This window comes from Staurois parvus, unplaced genomic scaffold (genome assembly GCF_062004578.1).
Source record: "Staurois parvus isolate SC_StPar_1 unplaced genomic scaffold, SC_StPar_1.0 ptg000307l, whole genome shotgun sequence".
Taxonomy (NCBI): domain Eukaryota; kingdom Metazoa; phylum Chordata; class Amphibia; order Anura; family Ranidae; genus Staurois; species Staurois parvus.
This window is the reverse complement of record NW_028318103.1, coordinates 840,994-862,116: the sequence shown is the minus strand read 5'-3', so window position 1 is coordinate 862,116 and position 21,123 is coordinate 840,994. Positions and strand designations below refer to the sequence as shown.

Genomic DNA, 21,123 nt, shown 5'->3' with positions numbered 1-21,123 from the left:
CATTCTACTCAGGTATGTATTAACACTCGGAAAAGTCTCTTCTGTTGCTCTCAGCCTCCTCCAAATCTCTAAAATTCTTCTTTCTTGCTGCTGTGATCTGACTTCCTGTAACTGGCGGCCCTCCAGCCAGGGGTGTATTTATCACAAGGCAAACAAGGCATTTGCCTATTATTATTATTATTATTATACAGTATTTATAAAGCGCCAATAGTTCGCTCAGCGCTGTACATTACAAAGGGGAACAGAACATGTGATAGAACAATACCAATACAATGCAAAACATGAGGGGATCGAGGGCCCTGCTCCTTGGAGCTTACAATCTAGGAGGGAGGGGATGGTGGCACAGGAGGAGATAGCTGTGGGGGATGGAGTGGTAGGAAGAGTGGAGGAGATCGGCAAGTTAGCAGGGGGTGGGGTAGGCTTCCCTGAAGAGGTGGGTTTTCAGGGTGCGCCTAAATGAGAAGAGAGTAGGTGATAGTCTGATGGATTGGGGCAGGGAGTTCCAGAGGATAGGTTATGTCCTGGAGAAATCCTGAAGGCGGGCATGGGAGGAGGAGACCAGGGAACTAGAGAGAAGGAGGTCTTGTGAGGAGCGGCGTGTGCGTTTTGGGTGATACTTGGATATTAGGTCAGTGATGTAGTTCGGGGCAGTATGGTGGACGGCTTTGTAAGTCAGTGTTAGGATTATATCAGTTAGCAATATATTGCATTGTATTGTAACTCTATTGCCTGCCCTCCTGCTCTAAAGTGCTGCACAAATTTTTGGTGCTATATAAAACCTGAATAATAATAATAATAATATAATATAATATGTTGTCAGAGACTAACTAGTTCATACAGTGTTTCTCACCAATTCATCTTCATTTCTTTAAAGTGGTTCTAAAGGCTGAAGGTTTTTTTACCTTCATGCATTCTATGCATGAAGGTAAAAAACCTTCAGTGCGCACCTACCCCCTGCAGCACCCCATAATACTTACCTGAGCCCGATCTTAATCCAGTGATGTGCATGAGAGCAGCGACTCTCCTAGATCTCTCTCTCCTCACTGGCTGAGACACAATCACAGCCAGTGAGGAGGGAGCAGTGGGTGGGTGCAAGTGGCTTGGGAGCGACCGGCTTGGGAGCGAGCATGCATGAGTGCCTCAAGAGCTAGCATCTGACTCTGGGGGCACTCAGAAAGGAGGAGAGGACAGAAGCACAATCAGAAGATCTGAGAGGAGGAGGATCGAGGCTGCTCTGTGCAAAACCCTTGCACAGAACAGATAAGTATGATGTGATTATTATTTTAAATGTTACAAAATTGAGCCTTTATTATCACTTTACAGAACACTTGACTGAATTTCAGTGCAGAAAAGGCACTGTGTTGTCAGCCCACACAGAAAGGTAGGAGCACACACTGGATTTCAGGCAGATCAGAAGGTGGACTGCATTCCAGAATGCTGCCCATCCACCCTACATGCATACGGTGATTTATTTTCTAACAAAACAATGCTGCTGCTTTGAATGCCAAGAGCAGCTGATTTACTAATTGCCTAGGGCAGCATTTTTCAGGGGGGCAGCGTTGGGACAAATGTGGCTTGGGGACCAGGTGTTGTTGGTCAATGTCAGGCTCTCTCCGGGGTGGGCAATGGTGTATTTAGGTTTGGTGTTGCCTAGGGCAGCACAAAACCTAAATACACCACTGCAGCCAGCTGTTGCAAAACTTCAATTCCCATCATGCCTCTGCCTTTGGGAGTCATCTCCTTCTTCCATGCTCTTGTCCAGGACTTCTCCAGAGCTTCCCCCATCCTCTGGAACTCTCTACCCCAATTTATCAGACTATCGCCTACTCTGATCACTTTTAGGCGATCTTTAAAAAACTACAAGTCCCATCATGCCTTTGCCTTTGGGAGTCATCTCCCCCTTCCATGCTCGTGTCCAGGACTTCTCCAGAGCTTCCCCCATCCTCTGGAACTCTCTACCCCAATTTATCAGACTATCGCCTACTATGCTCACTTTTAGGCAATTCCTGAAAACCTATCTCTTCAGGGAAGCCTATCCTGCCCTCAGCTAATAATGGAATCTTCTACTCTTCCTACCAGTCCATCCCCCACAGTTACTACCTTTTGTATCACTAGCCCCTCCCTCTTAGATTGTAAGCTCCCAGGATCAGGGCCCTCCTATCCCTCTTGTATTGAACTGTATTGTTGCTGTATTGTCTCCCTTTTATATTGTAAAGCGCTGCGCAAACTGTTGGCGCTATATAAATCCTGTATAATAATAACAATAATGCTTGTAACTGTCAATCTCTCAGTGCCTCATGGGACTTGTAGTTTGGCAACAGCTGGAGGGCCACCAGTTAGACACCTGTGTGTTAGAGGGTGGCTACATTCGTTCTCCATGGTCCCCCTTTATGAAGGAACATAGCCAGGGGCGGACTGACAACTCATGGGGCCCCCGGGCAATAGGGGATCATGGGGCCCCTGTGTCCTTGCCCAAACTCAAAAAAGCCTATGAAAAAGGTACCAGGGGCATCTCATGGGGCCCCCTACTTATCCTGGGCCCCCAGGCAGTGCCATAGTTTCCAAATGGTCAGTCCGCCCCTGAACATAGCCACCCTCTCATGCTTGCTCCCAAGATGGACTATGAATTATGGGATATGTAGTGTATGTGGTGCAGTTTACATTATTATCATCATACAGGATTTATAGAGCGCCAGCAGTTTGCTTACAATATAATGGGAGACAATACAGCAACAATACAGTTCAATACAAGAGGGATAGGATGGCCTGATCCTTGGAGGTTACAATCTACATGACTAACTAACATGCACTGCTCGTTCCAAAAAAATGGAAATGAGGAGAAAATGAGAGGTTCAGGAGCTCACAGATGACATTACAAGGAGGCAGAAATACACAGTAAGTGTAGATTTAGATGTGCATCTAAATCTCCCTTGCCTCTGAAGCCCAATCCGTGTTAGGATCACCCTTCAGGGGATACTGACAGGCAGCAAGGAAGTGATGTGACACCTCCTCACCACCTGTTTTAACCCCATCTCTGCTGACAATCCATTACCTGCAGTTGTGGGGTGTTTACATCGCTTCCCTATTGATTTGCATGTGTAGCGTTCGGTGAGCCCGCCAAACGATCCAAGCGGAGTCAACACTGCTGTGGTTGCGATGCTTGAAAACATTCCCATCTGTTGCCTATTGCAGCTTAAGGGGGGGTGCATTGCCTCCCTCCAACCCCTAGCCTCAATGAGGCCTAAGAAATTATTTGATTACATAGTTATGTAGTTAGTCTGGCTGAAAAAAGACAAAAGTCCATCCAGTTCAACCATTAAAAGTAAAAAAAAATTATAATCCTACACCCACAGTTGACCCAGAGGAAGGCAAAATACCCAGCAAAGCATGATCCAATTTGCTCCTGCAGGGGAAAAAATTCCTTCCTGATCTCCCAAGAGGCAATCGGATATTCCCTGGATCAACTTTACCTATAAATGTAAATGATTAAAAAAAGGTTACAGGGTCACTTGCCCTCCAGAGGATTTACCCCCCCCCCCCCTCCTGACCAGGCCATTTTTTGCGTTACGGCACTGTGTTACTTTAACTGACAAATGCGCGGTCATGCAACGCTGCACCCAAATGAAATTTTGTCCTTTTTTCCCACAAATAGAGCTTTCTTTTGCTGGTATTTGATCGCCTGTGTTTTTTATTTTTTGCGCTATAAAAAAAAACAAAACAAAAAAAAAACAATATTTTTTTACTTTTTGTTCTTGTCATTGTCAGTCAGTCTTCCCCCCCCCCCCCCCCCAGTGTCTGATTGCCCACCAACTATCGCAGTCCCACTATAAGCTGCTGATCACCGCCATTAATAGTATTAATAGGTGAATTGGCTCCTGTCTAAATTGGCCCTAGTATGTGTATGTATGGATGTGAGTTAGGGACCTTAGATTGTACGCCCCTTGAGGGTCAGGGACTGATGTGAATGTACTATATATATATATATTTATATATGTAAAGCGCTGCGTAAAATTGATGGCGCTATATAAGTACCTGAAATAAATAAAAAAATTAAATAAATAAATAAAAGTTCCAGTATACATACCATGGTTTGTAGATGCTATAACTCTCACACAGTTAGTCCTCATGCACACTGTAATATTAGCTGTGTAAAGTCACATTCAAAATTAGAGTTTTTTAGCATTTTTACATTGGCGTTTAGCGGCATTTTCCCGCGTTTTTCCGCGTTTGCGTTTTTTTAGCTTTTCTAGGATCAAAAAAGCTAATGTTTTGGTCAAAAAGTCCAAAAACTGCGGTTTACCACGTTTTGCTGCATTTTTCAGCGTTAGAGCGTTTTTACAGCTAAAAAACTCATCTGGAAACTCACTAGTCCTGGGTTTATTTCTAGCCAAAAAACATCCCAGCCAAAAAACGTTGATTACAGTCTATGTATGCATGGATACATAGAATAACATGCTGGGGGGTTTACTAGCTGTAGAAAAAAATGTCAATAGCCAAAAACTATTAAATTTTTATCGGATATGTTGTACAGCAGAAAGTAAAAAATAGTGTGGGTTTTTTTTTTTCAAAATCTGTGGTCATTTTTTGTTTATATAATAAAAAAAAATAAAAACCCAGTGTTGATCAAATACCACCAAACAAAAGCTCTATTTGTGTGAAAAAAATTATATAAAATTATTTGCGTACAGTGTTGCATGATTGCGCAATTGTCAGTTAAAGTAGCACAGTGCCGAATAGCAAAAAAAATGCCCTGGTTATGAAGGGGGTAAAACTTTTCGGAGATGAAGTGGTCAGTTGCTGCATTACAATAAACTCATTATCAGCCTGCAAAGCTTAAAGGACCAATAAGATGAAGCCAATGTTGAAGTCCAACTTCAATTATTTTTTTAAAAACTGGGATAAAGTAGAGAAGGGTTAGAACCTTTGTCAGGTTAATTTATTTTATTTTTTTAATTATACCCATTGGACAGATTCCTTGATACTATTGGTATCTGCAGAGAGCGATGAACATTTGTTATTAGTAGCACTGGGACGAGTGAGAACGTCTGTCAGTTATTATTGCTATCTGTGTCCCAATGGGGTGTTCCACCTCTCCTGTTTGGTCACTCGAGAAGAAAAAAGTGGAGAAATCTTTATAAAGGGGTCCCAGAAAGCAATAAAAAAAAATCAGAGGTTCTTATCCTTTTTAACTATCCGAAGCTAAACTCCTTATCTGTGTTTCCCCCATAGCTCAAATGACCTATTGAGATAAAACCTGTCCTGAAATGGGGAGGGGGTGCAGCCAGGCAGTGCTAGACTACTTTGCGCCCTAGGCAAGACCAGCTATTTGCCCCCCCCCAATAAATAAGTCAAATAAAAAAACAGAAAATATTAATTCAACAAAACATGAAACTGCTAAATTTCATTTAATTCGCAAAAATAGGTGCCATAAGATGCCACAAGCACCAACGTTAAAGACAAAATCAGTGTCATGGATGGACTGTATCTGTGGATGGCACAGTTGCAGTGAGTGGAGGATGATGGATCCACACTCTGACAGATCCCAGACTGGAATTCCCCAGACAATGGGGGGAGATAAAACGCTGTGGCAGCCCAGCCCACACACACACAGAGAATACCTGAACTGAGTGATCCCACACAGTGACAGATCCGACACAACACACCACCACCAACACTGACCCCGATCAGCAGGCACTAGAGGAGAAGTCTGTGGGATCATGATGATGTCATCACTCACTGATACATTGTACATGTGATGAATAGCCGGGTGGCCAGGTCACACTCACACAGCCATGAGACATCAGAGTCAGACATTACCTTCCTCCGCAGGTGCAGATCCGCCTCCGCTGATGAATGGGAAGAGAAGGGCTGGAACTTCACAGTGATCAGCAGCCACCAGCTGGCTTATAGTAAGAGACTGAGTCTGTGAGGAACACTGGAAGGCGCTGCAGCTCAGGTGCTACACTGACCCCAGACACCTGGCATCTCCCTCTGTCCTTTCTTCCTCCCCTCTGCCGCCCCCCCCCCCTCAGCTGGAAGATCATTCATGACATAGTGGTGTCCCACATGGAGAGAGTGCCGGCTTGTGCTGTGCCCAGGCGCCTCTAGGTGGCAGTGCTCCCTAGGTGGCTGCTTAGTTTGCCTTGTGGATGTACCAGCCATGGGTGCAGCTCAGAACCAGTGAACAGTCAATTGGAAATTATGGAGGTCCAGATCCAGGAACATTCATGAAATAATGATAGGGCCACCAGAGTGAACTAGTAAATGAGTAGCCAGCAAAATAGAGTAACGCATTAGGCTTAATATTGGGGCCACTTAGCAGTTATACTATGCCTTCAATGTGAGTTTACACTCTAAATGTTCATGTTTGGCTATGATGTATCTCCAAAGACTATGGTCTTTCTTCCCCCTCACTCCCCAAGGTCCCAAAAACATACATAACATGGGATGTTACAATAACCCTCCAGTAGATGAATATATGGAAAGTGCCTACTGACTTGTTTTTAAAAAGTGTGAGTTGTGGCTATCATCTTCATCCTTTTGTGACTTTATAATGAGCCACTGATCTTGAAAATGTCAGTAGTTTGGGAGAGTGATGTCACTGGCTGTGCATCAGCAGGTAGGAAGACTAGCGGACAATGTGCACTTTTACAAACAAGTCAGCAATGCCATCTTATCTTTCATATTTCTATTTTTGAGCAAGTCCTTACTATCTTATGGTATAAAGGTCATGAATTCACACCAATGAATGTTCTGTTCTTTCTATAGTGGAACCAGAGTTTAAATATGTAGCCAACATGCATGGGAACGAGATCCTGGGAAGAGAGCTTCTCCTCCAACTGGCTGAGTTTCTCTGTGAAGAGTATCGGAACAGGAATGAGAGGATTGTCCGGCTCATTGAGAACACACGGATACATATCATGCCTTCCATGAACCCAGATGGCTATGAAGTAGCTGCAGACCAGGTACTACTGAGATCTTTTCTTTGATTCAGAAGGCACATTTTGTATCTAAACAAAATATGTTTCAACCATATACATTTGAATTCCACCAATAGAACTGCAGCTATAGTGCACATGACAAGGAAATCTTCATCAATGTGTGGTCAAATGGATCTGTACTGGGTATATCTCATTGTTTTTAGTTGTGGCCTGGTGGTTTCTAGTTCCTTCCTCAATGGTTGCCTGGTGGCTCCAGAGAGTCGGGTTTATGGTAACTGCTATTACCCTGGAAACACTGGAGGCCTGCCAGTTGGTGCTGTTTATTGGGTCATTATAACGTCTCAATGTACTGCTACAGCATTAAAGACACTTGTGTGGCCTTCTCTGCCTTTTTTGTTTCCAAGGAAAAATGATTGGTTTGGGTAGCTCCTGCGCTGTGAAGGCTAGGACAGCTAAACATGCATTCAAAAGGGTTTGTATGGTCAGTTTCATCTAAATTGTGGGAGAATGACTGCTTTTAGGCAGTAAGGTCAAGCAGTTCCACAGTATTGGTGGACAGAAATGTTCACACAATAAATGCACATGGTGGTTGACATCAAGTTGTAATATCGCCCAGTGGGGTGGCAAGTGACCATCAGGGGAACAACAACCAGACATTACATCGTTCAGATTGTAGCTCCAGAGAGAAGCTGTTGTTTCTTGGACACTAATTAAAGCAGAAAATAAAGTTGTGCTCTCGGCGGAGCTGAGGCCTCCCATGTGCTCTTCTGTGTCACGTGTGCCAGAAATCACCCTAAGGATACATAAGGAACATATTATTCCTCATTGTGTACAAATTCCCCTTCCCCACAGAACACAATATTGACATGGTAACTGGAATGCCTTTCCTTTGTTTTCCATAGATGGAAAGTGAACTCGTATATTTTCATTGTAATTAGGTTTATTACAGCCTTCACTTACCCAAGTGGTGGAGTTAAAGGATTTGTACATTTTTCACTAGAAAAGAAAATAGGGAATGCTCCCCCCATGAATAAAACAACATTGTGTCCTTATATAGCAATCTTACGGTTCTAATATTAGACACTTCTTAATGGCATCCTGTTTTCTATTATCTGCATTGGTCGGGGTATGTTACCATGCTTTGAAGTATGAATGCAAATATATCTGTGTACAAGTGGTGTGAGCTAGCACATACTGTATCTATGTACTCTAGGGTGTCTTACCTGGGGTCTCTTTATGGTGATTTATATCTACTCAATGGTGGCTTAATACCTTTCCACATTCTTGCTGAGTACTGCTGGGCAGATTGATATCAAAGAGAAGAAGCAGTGCAAACAGCAGTGGAATGAAGCTTCATAGTTCATCTGGATGGAATGTGAGGGATCATACCTTTGTTTTTAAACCAGGGAATATGATTTTTTTCAGAAATTACCAAGGCATGAAAAGTTACATGAATTTTTTTTTCATTACCACATTTGTAGCTAAATCACCTCTTACATTAGTGTTAGGTTTGGTGATAAATATTATACAACAAAGGGAAGTCTAGATATTACCCTAAGTCTGTACGAAACTGCCTTTAACTTTGATGGCTCCTTTCAGTAATTGCTGCTTAATTGTTGCTTTTGGTAATTGCACATATGAAAAATGTTTTTTTTTTTTTTAGGGAAAATAATGTGCATAATTACTGAACACATTTACAGAGAAAGGTTTGCACTGAACACCGATGTAAAATGAGGTTTGCACTGAACAACAATGAAGAGTAAGGTTAGCACTGAGCACAAATGTAGAATCAGGTTTGCTATGAACAGCAATGTAGAGGTTTGCACTGAACACCGATGTAGAGTGAGTTTTGCAATGAACACCAGAGTCAGGTTTGCACCGAACACCGATGTAGAGTCAGGTTTGCACTGAACACTGATGTAGAATGAGGTTTGCAGAACACTGATGCAGAATGAGGTTTGCATTGAGCACCAATGTAGAGTGAGGTTTGCACTGAACACTGATGTAGAATGAGGTTTGCATTGAGCACCGATGTAGAGGCACGTTTGCACGGACCACTGATGTAGAGTGAGGTTTGCACTGAGCACTGATGTAGAGGCACGTTTGCACTGAGCACTGATGTAGAGTGAGGTTTGCACTGAGCAGTGATGTAGAATTAAGTTTGCACTAAGCACTGATGTAGAAGGAGGTTTTCACTGACCACCGATGTAGAGTTAAGTTTCCACTGAGCACCGATGTAGAGTGAGGTTTGCACTGAACACCGATGTAGAATGAGGTTTGCACTGAACACCGATGTAGAGTCAGGTTTGCACTGAACACCGATGTAGAGTGAGGTTTGCACTGAACACCGATGTAGAGTGAGGTTTGCACTGAACACCGATGTAGAGTGAGGTTTGCACTGAACACCGATGTAAAGTCAGGTTTGCACTGAACACCGATGTAGAGTGAGGTTTGCACTGAACACCGATGTAGAGTCAGTTTTCACTGAACACCGATGTAGAGTCAGTTTTGCACTGAAAACCAATGTAGAGTCAGGTTTGCACTGAACACCAATGTAGAGTCAGGTTTGCACTGAACACCGATGTAGAGTGAGGTTTGCACTGAACACCGATGTAGAGTCAGGTTTGCACTGAACACCGATGTAGAGTCGGGTTTGCACTGAACACCAATGTAGAGTCAGGTTTGCACTGAGCACAAATGCAAAGGGGTGTAGCACTACCCTCTTGAGGGCTGTTGGATTTGTTTGTGTCCCCTTAACCTCTTCAGGGCCAGGGAACACACATTTTCCACACTTGCACATTCAGGTCAGTAAACAGTCCATGAGCTGGTTTTTAGTTGTTTTTATTAGGGGTTAACAACTTGGAAGGGGTCAAGGGGTATATGGGATGTCCAAGGAACTGAAAACTTGAAGACAAACTTCTTAGCAACCTGTTCACTGTACAAAAAGATGTAGATCCAAAAATTGCAAATAGCACTGTCTCTTTAGAGAGCTCTAAGCCTCCTTGGTCTCCCTTCTTTAGACCCGAAATTAATTCTTCCTTTTCACCCAGCTGCACTGTGGGTATCCCGAGGCAAGGGATTCCGAGATCTAGCAATGAAGTAGTCCCGGATGAGAACTAGATGGGTCTTGCACTTAACCGCCCTCTCCCTTTACCTGTATCAAGGGGTGCAGAAGTACTCACACTGGCCTGTTCTGTCAGCATGGTGGGTTGGTAGCTGCTTTCAGGCCTTTCGCTGGGCTGGCTCCTACCCTGCTGCACAGGATGTCCTCCCAAAGAGATGGTGTCACAGTGGAAATACTCCTGTCCAGCAACCAGTCTATAGGTAGGCTCCCCTCCCTGGTGCCCTCTCCCAGGCTCCATGCTCCAGGCTTCCTCTCAGTCCATCTTCCACCCGACTCTTCACACCTGCTCCCCAGGCTCTGCCACATTTAAGGGTTGTCCTTGGTCACCATGCCCAGCTTCCTGTCTGGGGATTGGCCAAGATCCCTAAAACATGCAGATCTGGGCCTCCTCCCCTCCTCTTCCCCTCTTTCAGAAAGTTCTCTAAGTATCTGGAAGGGTGGAACGGCTCCAGAAGCCCTGACCTGTAGAGCCTCCTATCCTGTCCCAGGCTCTTACTCAGCCTCTGTCTAAAAAAACAAATCCTTGGTACCTAGAAAGTGCTACAGGGGTAACATTTACTTTATTTAATTTATTTTTAGATCTATACATATTTGTTGTTACATCTACAACTCACTGATTATCACACCAATGTTCCATGAGCTGCAGATAAAAAAACATTTTTATGGATTCTTTGAGATCAGAAATTGTTTCAAGGACTTCTCCAGGGTAAAAAGGATGAAAGTAGATGATCTCCCCCATGCCATGGTCTGCCTGGTAGGAACTGAATCTTGGACTTGGACTTCAGCATTACGAGTCATTGAATCACCTGTTGGAAATTCATTGTGGTTCATTGGATTTACTAAAAGCAATTAGACTGTGTACTTTGCAAAGTGAAATTGCACTCTGTAAGTGCAGTTGCGCCAGAGCTTAGTAAATGAGGAGAAGCTCCGCTGACTTTCATCATCCATTCCTGTGCAAGCAAAAATGCTGTTTTTTTAAATTTTCCTTGCATGTGATTGGGTATTCTTGACAATGGGAAGCTTTACCTCATTTACTAAGCTTTGGAGCAACTTCACTTGCAGAGTGCACAGTCTAATTGCCTTTAGTAAATCACTCCCATTGTCTGTTATAGTGGGCAGGTTTGTGATCACAAGTGCTCTTTATGTGTCTGGAGTTTTCACAATCAATAAATCTGTTACTGATATCAAGTTTTGAAAGGCGTTTTATTCCCAAAAATATTTACTTTTCAATTTCATGTAAAGTGGGCATAGTGGGTTAATCACACCTAATTGGGTTTTAATTTGCAGTGGTGACATAAAAGTCCTGAGTGTCATCTAATTACTTGAAGTCTTAGGGAAAAGTTTGAGATCTGCTGCTACAGACAACACAAAACGTTTCTTGGCTTCTCTTTGGTCTTATGTTGTTATTCAGAATGTTTATTGACCTCATATACAGTACTGAAAATATGAATTTACCCCACAGGGGCCGTATTTCAATGGATACGTGACTGGAAGAAATAATTTCAATGAAGTAGATTTGAATCGGAACTTCCCTGATCTAAACATGGTCATGTACTACAATGAGAAGAATGGAGGACCAACTGATCACCTTCCTCTCCCAGACAACTGGAAGGAGCAGGTAGGTACACACATCAATTTACAAAGCTGTTACTGAAACAGTATGACTGTTCTGTTAGCATAAATCTTAAAGTGGTTGTAAACCCTTACATATACCCAGTAAAGTGACTAGCCTCCGGTGAAACACAGAGATGAAACAAATCCTCTTACATAGGTTGTACTTGTTTCTCTATAGCCATCTTTCCCCTACAACAAATTACATAGGAACTCTCAGTTTTGAAAAGCAAGGGGTGGAGAGCTGAGGTTACACTCAGTGAGCAGAACTCTGAGAGCTGATTGGGGCCAAGAGACACCCCCACTCCACACAGCACACAGGAACAGAGCTGAGGTTGTCAATGTGCTGGAGGTCCCTCCCCTGTCACCATTTTTCTTTTGGTGTCAGGAACATTCAACAGAAGTGATTCATGCTGATAGCAGAGGAACAAGGCACTGGACAGAAATGAAATGTAGTACTGTGGATAGAGACAAGTTCACACTATACAGGGATATGCTTTGTTCATATTTCATGTCTGAGGTTTACAACCACTTTAATGTCAATTCTCTATAAAGTTACCATATCCTTTGCCAACGCAGAGTCAGTTAACTACACATATTCCCAGCAGCACATACTCACCTCCCCTACTACTCCATTCAACAACTGGTATTGGTAAATAAAAAGCCCTGTGTAACCTCCAAACCTAGCTGGTGGCCCTGATCTACTGTACCTACTGTATTTCGTCTTTAACGGCTTCTCTTCACTGTGGTATTTTACCTACTTTTAACGTCACCACTCTATTCAAAATGTAAAAGTTGTTTTACTTTGAGTTAAACATTAATAGTTCTCACTAACCCTCTTGAATGGGAACTCAATATTAGGCAACCTTGTTTTTTTCTTTGTACTTTAATGGGTCGGTGCAACCAAAATCAATACATCAGTTTTCACAAAGTTTATGAAGGGGTTCCAATCTTCATGTTGGAATTTCAGTTTTTATTCTATAACAAGGGGTGGAAACATTTAGGGCCCTTGTCCAGCACAGCGTTCTGCCCTGTCCAGTTGCAGCCTGCCATAGACTTTGACAGGCTGCCTGCAACAGGGCTGGACACTGCACCTATTCCTACTGGGCGCACTAAAACACCTGAAGGTGTAATGCAACGCTGGACACAATACCCGAAGCAAGTCATATACACACAATAGACAGGTAGTCACACAGGTACATTTAAACTTTTATTGTCAGACAACACACAGGAGGATATATCTTATAGTCATCACAATCTGCATAATAAGACACACCAATAGTAATGTGAGCATTACAGCATGAAATAGACACATTATTTGACAGCATCACAGCATAGAATTAATACATTACCAAAGCTATGTGAAGGCTGGAAGGAACAGACCCCATCTGAACCATAATGCACAGGGGGTCACGGGGAAGCCGTAAACGCAACCAATCGATGAGCCCATATAGCCTTGGCAAGAGTCCCAGCGTCAGAGCGTCCTCGTCTGCATAGGAATGCTCCCAATCAATTACGCTTGAGGCCCCTGCTTTTAAACCCTTTTTCTGGCAGCTTTCCGAAGTGGGCAGGCACCACACCCACTCTAGGAGGAGCTATCAGAAAAGTTCCCTGAAGAAAACAGAGTCACGCGCAGCCACTATACTGCGTTATCTAAGAATATCACACTTTTGCTTCAAATCAGCTTCATATCTACCCTAAACTTAAAGATTTCTTCTTATCTACCCTAAACTTAAAGATTTCAAACTTCTCAAGAAAGTAGACATCTTTAATTGTACAAACAAGTTCTTATCTTCTAATGTAACATTTCTAGATGTCATAAACACGTTTAATCCCACAAACAGGTTCTTATAAGCTATAAGCAGTCTAATATCTTGTGACTCCGTTCCTTTAGCCTAGAGAAATTACATCAGTCACTTCTCATGCTCCTGGCATCTGGGCAACGATGCTTTATTGTAAAAATGACCCAAGAAACAAAGGGTCCAAGGCCAACACATTTCATAGGCATTACAGAAGGGGTGCACTGCTCCTAGACGGACCCATGTGCAAGGGTCCTAAACTCCAAAATGGGACTGTTCTATATACAGAAACTATGGCTGGGAAATCTCACTAATGGAGTCCTTGATAGAAAAAGAAATGTGGCTCTGCCTACCAAACTTTGTATAAAGATATCACCTTTGGGTGAACCAAACCTTTAAAATAAATAACACATTTTTGACATTAAAAACAAATGGATATTTCTTGTTACGATGCTGCTGCTATTATTTAACCTTTTTAATTTAGGAAAAGCCAAGTAATTCAGTTTACATTTTATCCAGAAACTATCTAAAAGTCTTTCAAGTTGTTCACTTTGCGCCCTATAAATCAGTGAGTTTCGACGTTCTTGGCCAACTATGTCAGCTCTCGGTGCTGTTTAAGGTGAATCTTTTGGCAGACTGAAGTTTTTTCCTTTGTTATAAAGAACTGATACAAAATACAAGCTGGATAAAACAATTAAAGCTGAACATTGAGCAGGACCCACATCAGCCTATCCACCAACAAGTTCATAAGCCCTAATTAAAACCTACATCTAAATTAAAAACAGCAGAATTTTAAAGTTTAAGTCTATGGGAAGAACTAAATACAGAAGTGTCCTACCTGCCAGAAAATGTGTAATTTTGTTTCACCAAATTTCTAATTTGAAAACCATGTCATGACTATTTACTCTCCTTTGCTGCAGTATGAGCAATGCAGCTCGTTCAAGGTCAATGATTGGATAGTGAATGGAAAGTTTCTCACTGATGAGGTCTTCTCTCTGCTCTTTTCCAATCAGCAGATTCTATTTTATAAATTCTCCACACTGTGCAATGGAACTCTCAACACTATGCAATTTAGGTTGAGGAAATAATTCATCTCTGTTTGAAAAATATAATTGGGCCACACTGTAATTCTCATTCCTGGAGGTTTGCTGTCTAATGGTAGAACTGCTGAGGCTCATGGCATGGTTTGAAGGAGAACTATAGAGATAATTCTGGAAATCCTAGTCTAGAGAGCAGAAACCTGTCTACAGGACAAATACGTGAGGGATTTAAGTCTGGCTTCTTCACAACATCTGTTATAGATGAAACCTAGTTGCATAAGCAACCCCTTTCTTCTTATATTTCTAAAAGACTCTGGTGGTGCGATCTCCCTGCCATAGTTATTGGTTCTGTTTCTGCCAAGCTTGGGGTGGTGCATGTTTGTACCCCATATTTGGCTTTACCTGGTTATTGTCTTGTTTGATTATAATATTGAATAACTAAAAAGCGTGACTCTTCTTATTGGCATTAGGATGCATGTAGACCTCAGCGCTCAAGGACATTGGGTGTCCAGAGCGACATAAGAAACTATTCTTTATTTTAGGTTGTAAGTCACATTTGGTTTGTCCTGAGTACCATTGCCACCTGGAATGAAAGTGAAGGAAAATTAAAATTTTTTAGTATTGTCACCAGAACAGAAATAGAGGGTACACAGTATCTTCCAATGGCGGCAACTGTTTAAAAGGGCATTTCCTCACTTTGAAGAGATTTCCTCTCACTTCCTGTCATATCAACAGGACAGGAAGTAAGGTGAAATTACCCCAAGGGGACACAGATGGCAAGAAAAACTTGAGAGGGGTTTTAAACTTCTCTATCAAAAATGAAAAAAATGTTTTGGCTTGAGATGTACCTTATTAACCCCCTGGCAGTATTCCTGAGTGTAGCTCGGAGTTAAGTTTCAGTACCAGAAGCGGTAACCTCGAGCTACACTCGGGATTACCCTGTAGCCTTGCTCTGGGATCTCTGGATCACTTACCTTGTCCCGCGGTCCCGCGCTGTCCTCTCGCTGCGTTCTTGGCCATGTCCTCCGGCCGATGCCGGCATCCATGTTCTGGGTTTCATTCCCTGCGAGCGTCGGGATGTACGGAAGACGGAACCGGTGGGAGATTCAAAAATGTCAAAATTGTACATACACATAATACACTAAAATCTGATAACATTACTGTATCAAACCGTTTCACATACATTTTGTCCCGAGTGCTTTGTCCTGTGCCCTGCCTGCATTTTTACTGTTCTTTCTGCCTGGAAACTGAGAAACGTCCATGGTGTCCAAAAAGCGTCCCTTTAGGTCAAAAGCGGTTTTAGACCGTCTAGAGAACAACGATAGTAAATCAGAACCACTTGCAGAATTGAGTGATAATGATTCGTGGGGAAATTCGTCATCAGACACTGAAAACGATTCTGCGACTGAGCTCAGTGATGTGCGAACTATTTCAAATTTCAGTGTTTTTGGTTTGATTACATTATTGAATAAAATTTATTATATTATTATTTTTTATGATTATTTATTATATTATAATTTATGATTATGTGTTTCAAATTTTATCATACCCGGGATGTTTATTAGACTCTTGTTTGGACAGATTTCAGTGAGTTATTCCTAAGAATTACAGGCCTACAATAACAAAACAACATATTTCCATTGAAAACAATGTACCACTTTGAGCACATAAATACTGACATAATCAGACCGCTACGGAGGTTAAAATGGAATTCCAGTCAAAATGTATTTGACTTAATCTACTTCCACCCCCATACTAAACCTATTCTATCTAAATGTCAGTAACCATAAACCAGACAGAGACAGAAAGTGCAGTTAAAATCACACCTTTAATGAAATAGCAAATATAATATAGATCAAGAATGTAGTCAAAACAGAAGTCAGGGTTTGGATGCCAGTGCGGGCAATCAGACGAGCCAGGTTCAGGAAACCAAATGTCAGGAGCCAAAAATCAGTAACAGGAACCAGGAGAGAAGTCAGACAGACTGAATTGTACACAGGAACACAAGCAGGAAAACACTGGAGATCATAGGCCATGCAAGGGCAAGGAGGAAATTAGCTAGGCTGCTAAAATAGCAAAAATGGCTGGCTGTAGGCTGGACTAATGACGCAGGACTAGTGAGTCACTGTGGAGACAACAAATGGCTGGTAACTGACCAACAGCTAGGCAGCTTCTGAGCCCTGAAAGAAAAGAGCTGCTCGTTAAGTAGTAGGAGCCAAGACCTAACACTAGCCCTGTAAAGAAAATATTCCTCTACTTACCTATTCTAAAGCTGCTCTAGTCCAGTCCTAGGATCAGCTGTCAGAGATGACTTCTATGTGGAGGAGGGGCAACCAAAAATGAATGCCACATAGTAAGTCTATGGGTGAAGTCAACTCCCAAGCATTTGAAGCCATTGTCTGAACACAGAAGCCTCCACTGGAGACCAGACCAGAGAGGCTTCAGAATAGGCAAGTATAGACAGATCTGTTAATTTTGAGTTAATTGATTTACGCATTGTATGCATTACATTATTAATTAGCTTCCATTAATGTTTGTGATGTTGCAGATAATTCTATCTGATTATTCACAGGTGGAGCCAGAAACACAGGCCATAATTAACTGGATTGAAAACCATAACTTTGTGCTTTCTGCAAACCTTCACGGTGGAGCTGTTGTAGCTAATTATCCATTTGATAAAAGTAAAGATCTTCGGGTCAGGGGTTACCGCCGCACCACTAGCTATTCTGCTACCCCAGATGATAAAGTGTTTAAAGCGGTAAGTAATATCATATTATTCGACTCTAAAGCTGATTTTTGGTCACTGCTTACAAATAGTATGTACATCATAGTGGTAGACAATCCTCTGCACAGAAACAGTGCACAGTAGGAACAATGAGGGATTGACAGGACATTCCCTTCCCAGCTGATAAAACCATTTTCCAGTGGATTGTCTCTGGTCCAGTATAGGTTTTGCAAAAGAAAAGATGCAGGGAATTCTGGCATTGTCCATACAGATATATTTTACATATGTATGGTCAGCCAAAGTTATACCCTTGGTTAAGTGACCAGGTTAAATACAGCAGGTAATAAGTCAAAATCACATAAGTTAGGGGAAATCTCCTCTTAAATAGTTGTCACCAGATCAGGTGTACTGTCCTCACTGGAAATGTTACCCTTACCTTCTGGTGACAGCCGTAAAATTTTAGATTACTTGTCACTTTCTGTCCCAGTAATGGTGGTCACCATTAGAAATAAAAAGGGTGAATCTCACCAGCAAGGACAAAGAAGGCAAAAAAAACCTAACTTTCCCCTACTCCATACAAAAGAAATACGAGGGTGGATTGAAGAAATCTTAGCCTGCATAGAAAGAGTTTGCTTAGATTTTTCAAACTATGTCATTTCCTAACATATTCTCCTTTCAAGTCTTTGCACTTAGTCCTTTGATTTTCCTATGTCATAATGCCAATTTTGTAGGTTTCCTCCTAGTCTGTAAAAAACAGCATGCATAACCTTCCCTGTTGAAGAAAATCTGGTGCCACAGAGATGGCTTTTTTAGCTTCGGAAAGAGGTAGACATCCGAAGGTGCTAGAACTGGTGAATATGGTGGGTGGGGTATTAATTTGAAGCCACACTGGTGAATTGTTTCCATTGCAACTGTGGAGGTGTGAGGGCAAGCATTATCCTGGTGGAATAGTACACCTTTTGTCAGCATCTCAGGCCTTTTGGATTTTATTTCCTCACAAAGCTGGGTTAGCAAGTTAGCAGAAGTACTGTCCAATGATGGTTTAGACATTTGGTAGGAAATCAACCATCAATATGCCTTTAAATCCCAAAGGTCAGAGGCCATCACTTTTCCAGCTGACTTTACAGACATGGGTTTCTCTGGAGGTGGTTAACTGTGATGCTTCCACTTGTACAAATGTTTTGGCTTGATATATACTACTGGTTGTAGGCATTTTTGCTTCCTGTTGTTGATTCAGGTAGGGTAATATGAAAGGGGAGATGTTTATATTCACATGCCTTGTAATGGTGGCCTTCTAACACACAAGTATAAGAAATATCCTTCCAAAACACAGTTGCATAGTGGTTGGTCAACTTGGATACTTTGTAGAACTATGACTTTTTTGTCATCTGTTATGCAGGAGTTGACTTTCTGACACACTTTTTTAGAGTAATTCATCTTTTATGGATAAATTTTATGTATTGGTAGACTTTCTTGGAAGTATGTCTTTGGTTGGCATCTTTAACATATATTTTGCAGTGAATAATTGTCATATAGCGGTTGATCTTCTTGTTCCAACATAAATGTTACACAATGGTGTACCTTTCTTAAAAAATGCTGTGTAAAACTTGTCCTTCCTGGACTTTTTTGTAGCATGTCTGACCTATATAGTGTGGTGGTTGACTACACTGAAGTAGAGTGATTTTTGCTATTTGTATATTCAATGAAATTCATAATGCTGATTTTCTGGGACTGGTGCTAATAGTCGACTCTTTCTGACAATGTGCATTGTTGGTACTGTTAAAGTGACAACTCTTCAACTTTCAGCTGATGTCCAATTTTGTTACACCTGACACTTTTTTTATGTAGTTACTGATATTTTCCTACTCTGTCTATAAACAATCATCAGCAGTGTTGATTTTATACATCAATATTGCCTGGCTGATATCTGATCTTTTTGTCTTTGCAGTTAGCAATGTCTTATTCCTTTGCTCATGGATGGATGCATAGAGAGTTTAATTGTGGGGATTACTTTCCATATGGCATCACTAATGGAGCTTCTTGGTATTCGCTATCGAAAGGTATGCATTGGTTATACCAATAAGATGTTTTTATATAAACATGGAAATCTCTGATTATCTTGTGGTCTTTTCCTCAGGTGTTTTGGGCTTGGTAGTTTTGCTGGGACCTCAGAATCTCCTTTCTGTTTTGGAAAGGAAAATATTAAGCCTGATTGGTTAATAAATATTTTTTTGTAATATTAAAAAGGTAAGTGGAACACACTGAGCATGACCAAAAAAAAAGAGAAATTTGGTCATACCATAGAAGCTTTTTTAAATATGTATACTGCTTAAGGTATGTTAGTCATTGGGGCGTACAGCTTAGCACTGGTATTTTCACTCCAAGAAAAACGGGTAAATCCTGCAGCTCTCCTCACTGTCCCTACATCATAAAAGTGTGTCTCTAGTGGTGTAGAAAATGCTCATCTCTTTAGTAGTGTTTAATGTGTTTACCTCAAATAGTGTAGGATGTGTTCTCCTCTAGTAATGTAGAATGGGTTCACCTCTAGGTGTAGAACAGTTTTCTCAATGTTTTTTCAGTCAAGGCACCCTTTAAAATTCTGGATAATCTCAAGGCACCCCAAATTAAAATGTAAAAAAACTGTTCTACACACATCCAGTACACCCAATGTTAGAGGTGATTCATTCTTCCCAAGCAAATACACCTTTGTACACTGGTACTGACTAGTATTCCAATGTGACTCCTTGTCTCTCCCTCACTCTGCTAATGTGACCCCAGTGCTGATGGAGAGGGGCAAGGAGGGCCAAACAAGGATGATGTGCATGCACCCAACGTCCTCCTTATTAACTGATGATATCATTGGTTGTTAGGATGCTGGCAGCTAGAAGGTCATAAACGTGCACAATGAAAATCTGTGGCTTTGTGTACTAAAAGGCAAGATTATCCACCTGCTGATTTTTATACAATTTTTGGGCATTTTGCCAAGGCACCCCTGAAGAAGACTGAAGGCACCCCGGGGTGCCTGGGCACCCTGGTTGAGAAAGGCTGGTGTAGAATCTGCTAACCTATCATTTTGTAGAATGTGCTCACCGCTAGTGTAGAATTGGATCATTCTAAATAGACAGTGCGCTGTTCCTTTAAATAAAATTTGCATGAATAAATCAATAATACGTGCCCATATGAATAATCAATTAAATAATATCCCCATAATTAATTTACAAAAATATAACTTCAATCTAAACGTGAACAAAGTTGAATATATAAATAATTTAATTAATTAATTACTGAAAATTCATATGCAAAATGTAAATAAATACATTTAAAAAGTCTTAAAGTAAATCGTGGACAAAATGCTCTGTGCTGCAAAACGTCATATAAAGTGCTTTCGTCCTCAAACTTAACAAACAAGCAAGCCTCTTACCAAAATGAAATGATCTCAGGCTATAGAGATCAAGCAAGCATGTGCGTCACAACTCCAAGCTAGCACTCTCACTGTCAGGCCACAGGAAGAATTGCTGCATTCAGCAAAAAGGTGTGCGGTCCCACCAGGACTCGACTCTAATATCCCATACTGCTCATCATGATGATATATAGGATTAAGCAAGGAGAAGCCTCATACAACAGCAAAGTTAAAACCAACTGTTTATTAAAAATCGTATTACACTTACAATCAGGTGAGTATGATAAAGCAGTGTACAACACTGACACTCATTTTAGAATTGGATCATCTCTAGTAGTATAAAGTATGTTCACCTTTCATAGTGTAGAATGTGCTCACCTCTAGTAGTGTAAATATGCTCCCTTCTCGTGGTGTAGAATCTGCATATCTCTAGTGGTATAGAATGCGCTCCTCTCTCACAGTGTAGAACCCGCTCACCTACTG

At 41.6% G+C, this 21,123-nt stretch overlaps 1 protein-coding gene across 1 annotated transcript in view; it reads left to right on the top strand.

The window, feature by feature from the left end:
* Nucleotides 1–21,123, top strand: part of CPN1 (carboxypeptidase N subunit 1) — a 69,693-nt gene that overhangs the window by 15,357 nt on the left and 33,213 nt on the right. Inside the window, exons 2-5 of the mRNA XM_089683370.1 lie at nt 6,769–6,965; nt 11,528–11,683; nt 17,088–17,273; nt 19,189–19,300. Coding sequence (XP_089539496.1) covers nt 6,769–6,965; nt 11,528–11,683; nt 17,088–17,273; nt 19,189–19,300 — 651 coding nt within the window. The remainder of the gene's footprint in view (nt 1–6,768; nt 6,966–11,527; nt 11,684–17,087; nt 17,274–19,188; nt 19,301–21,123) is intronic.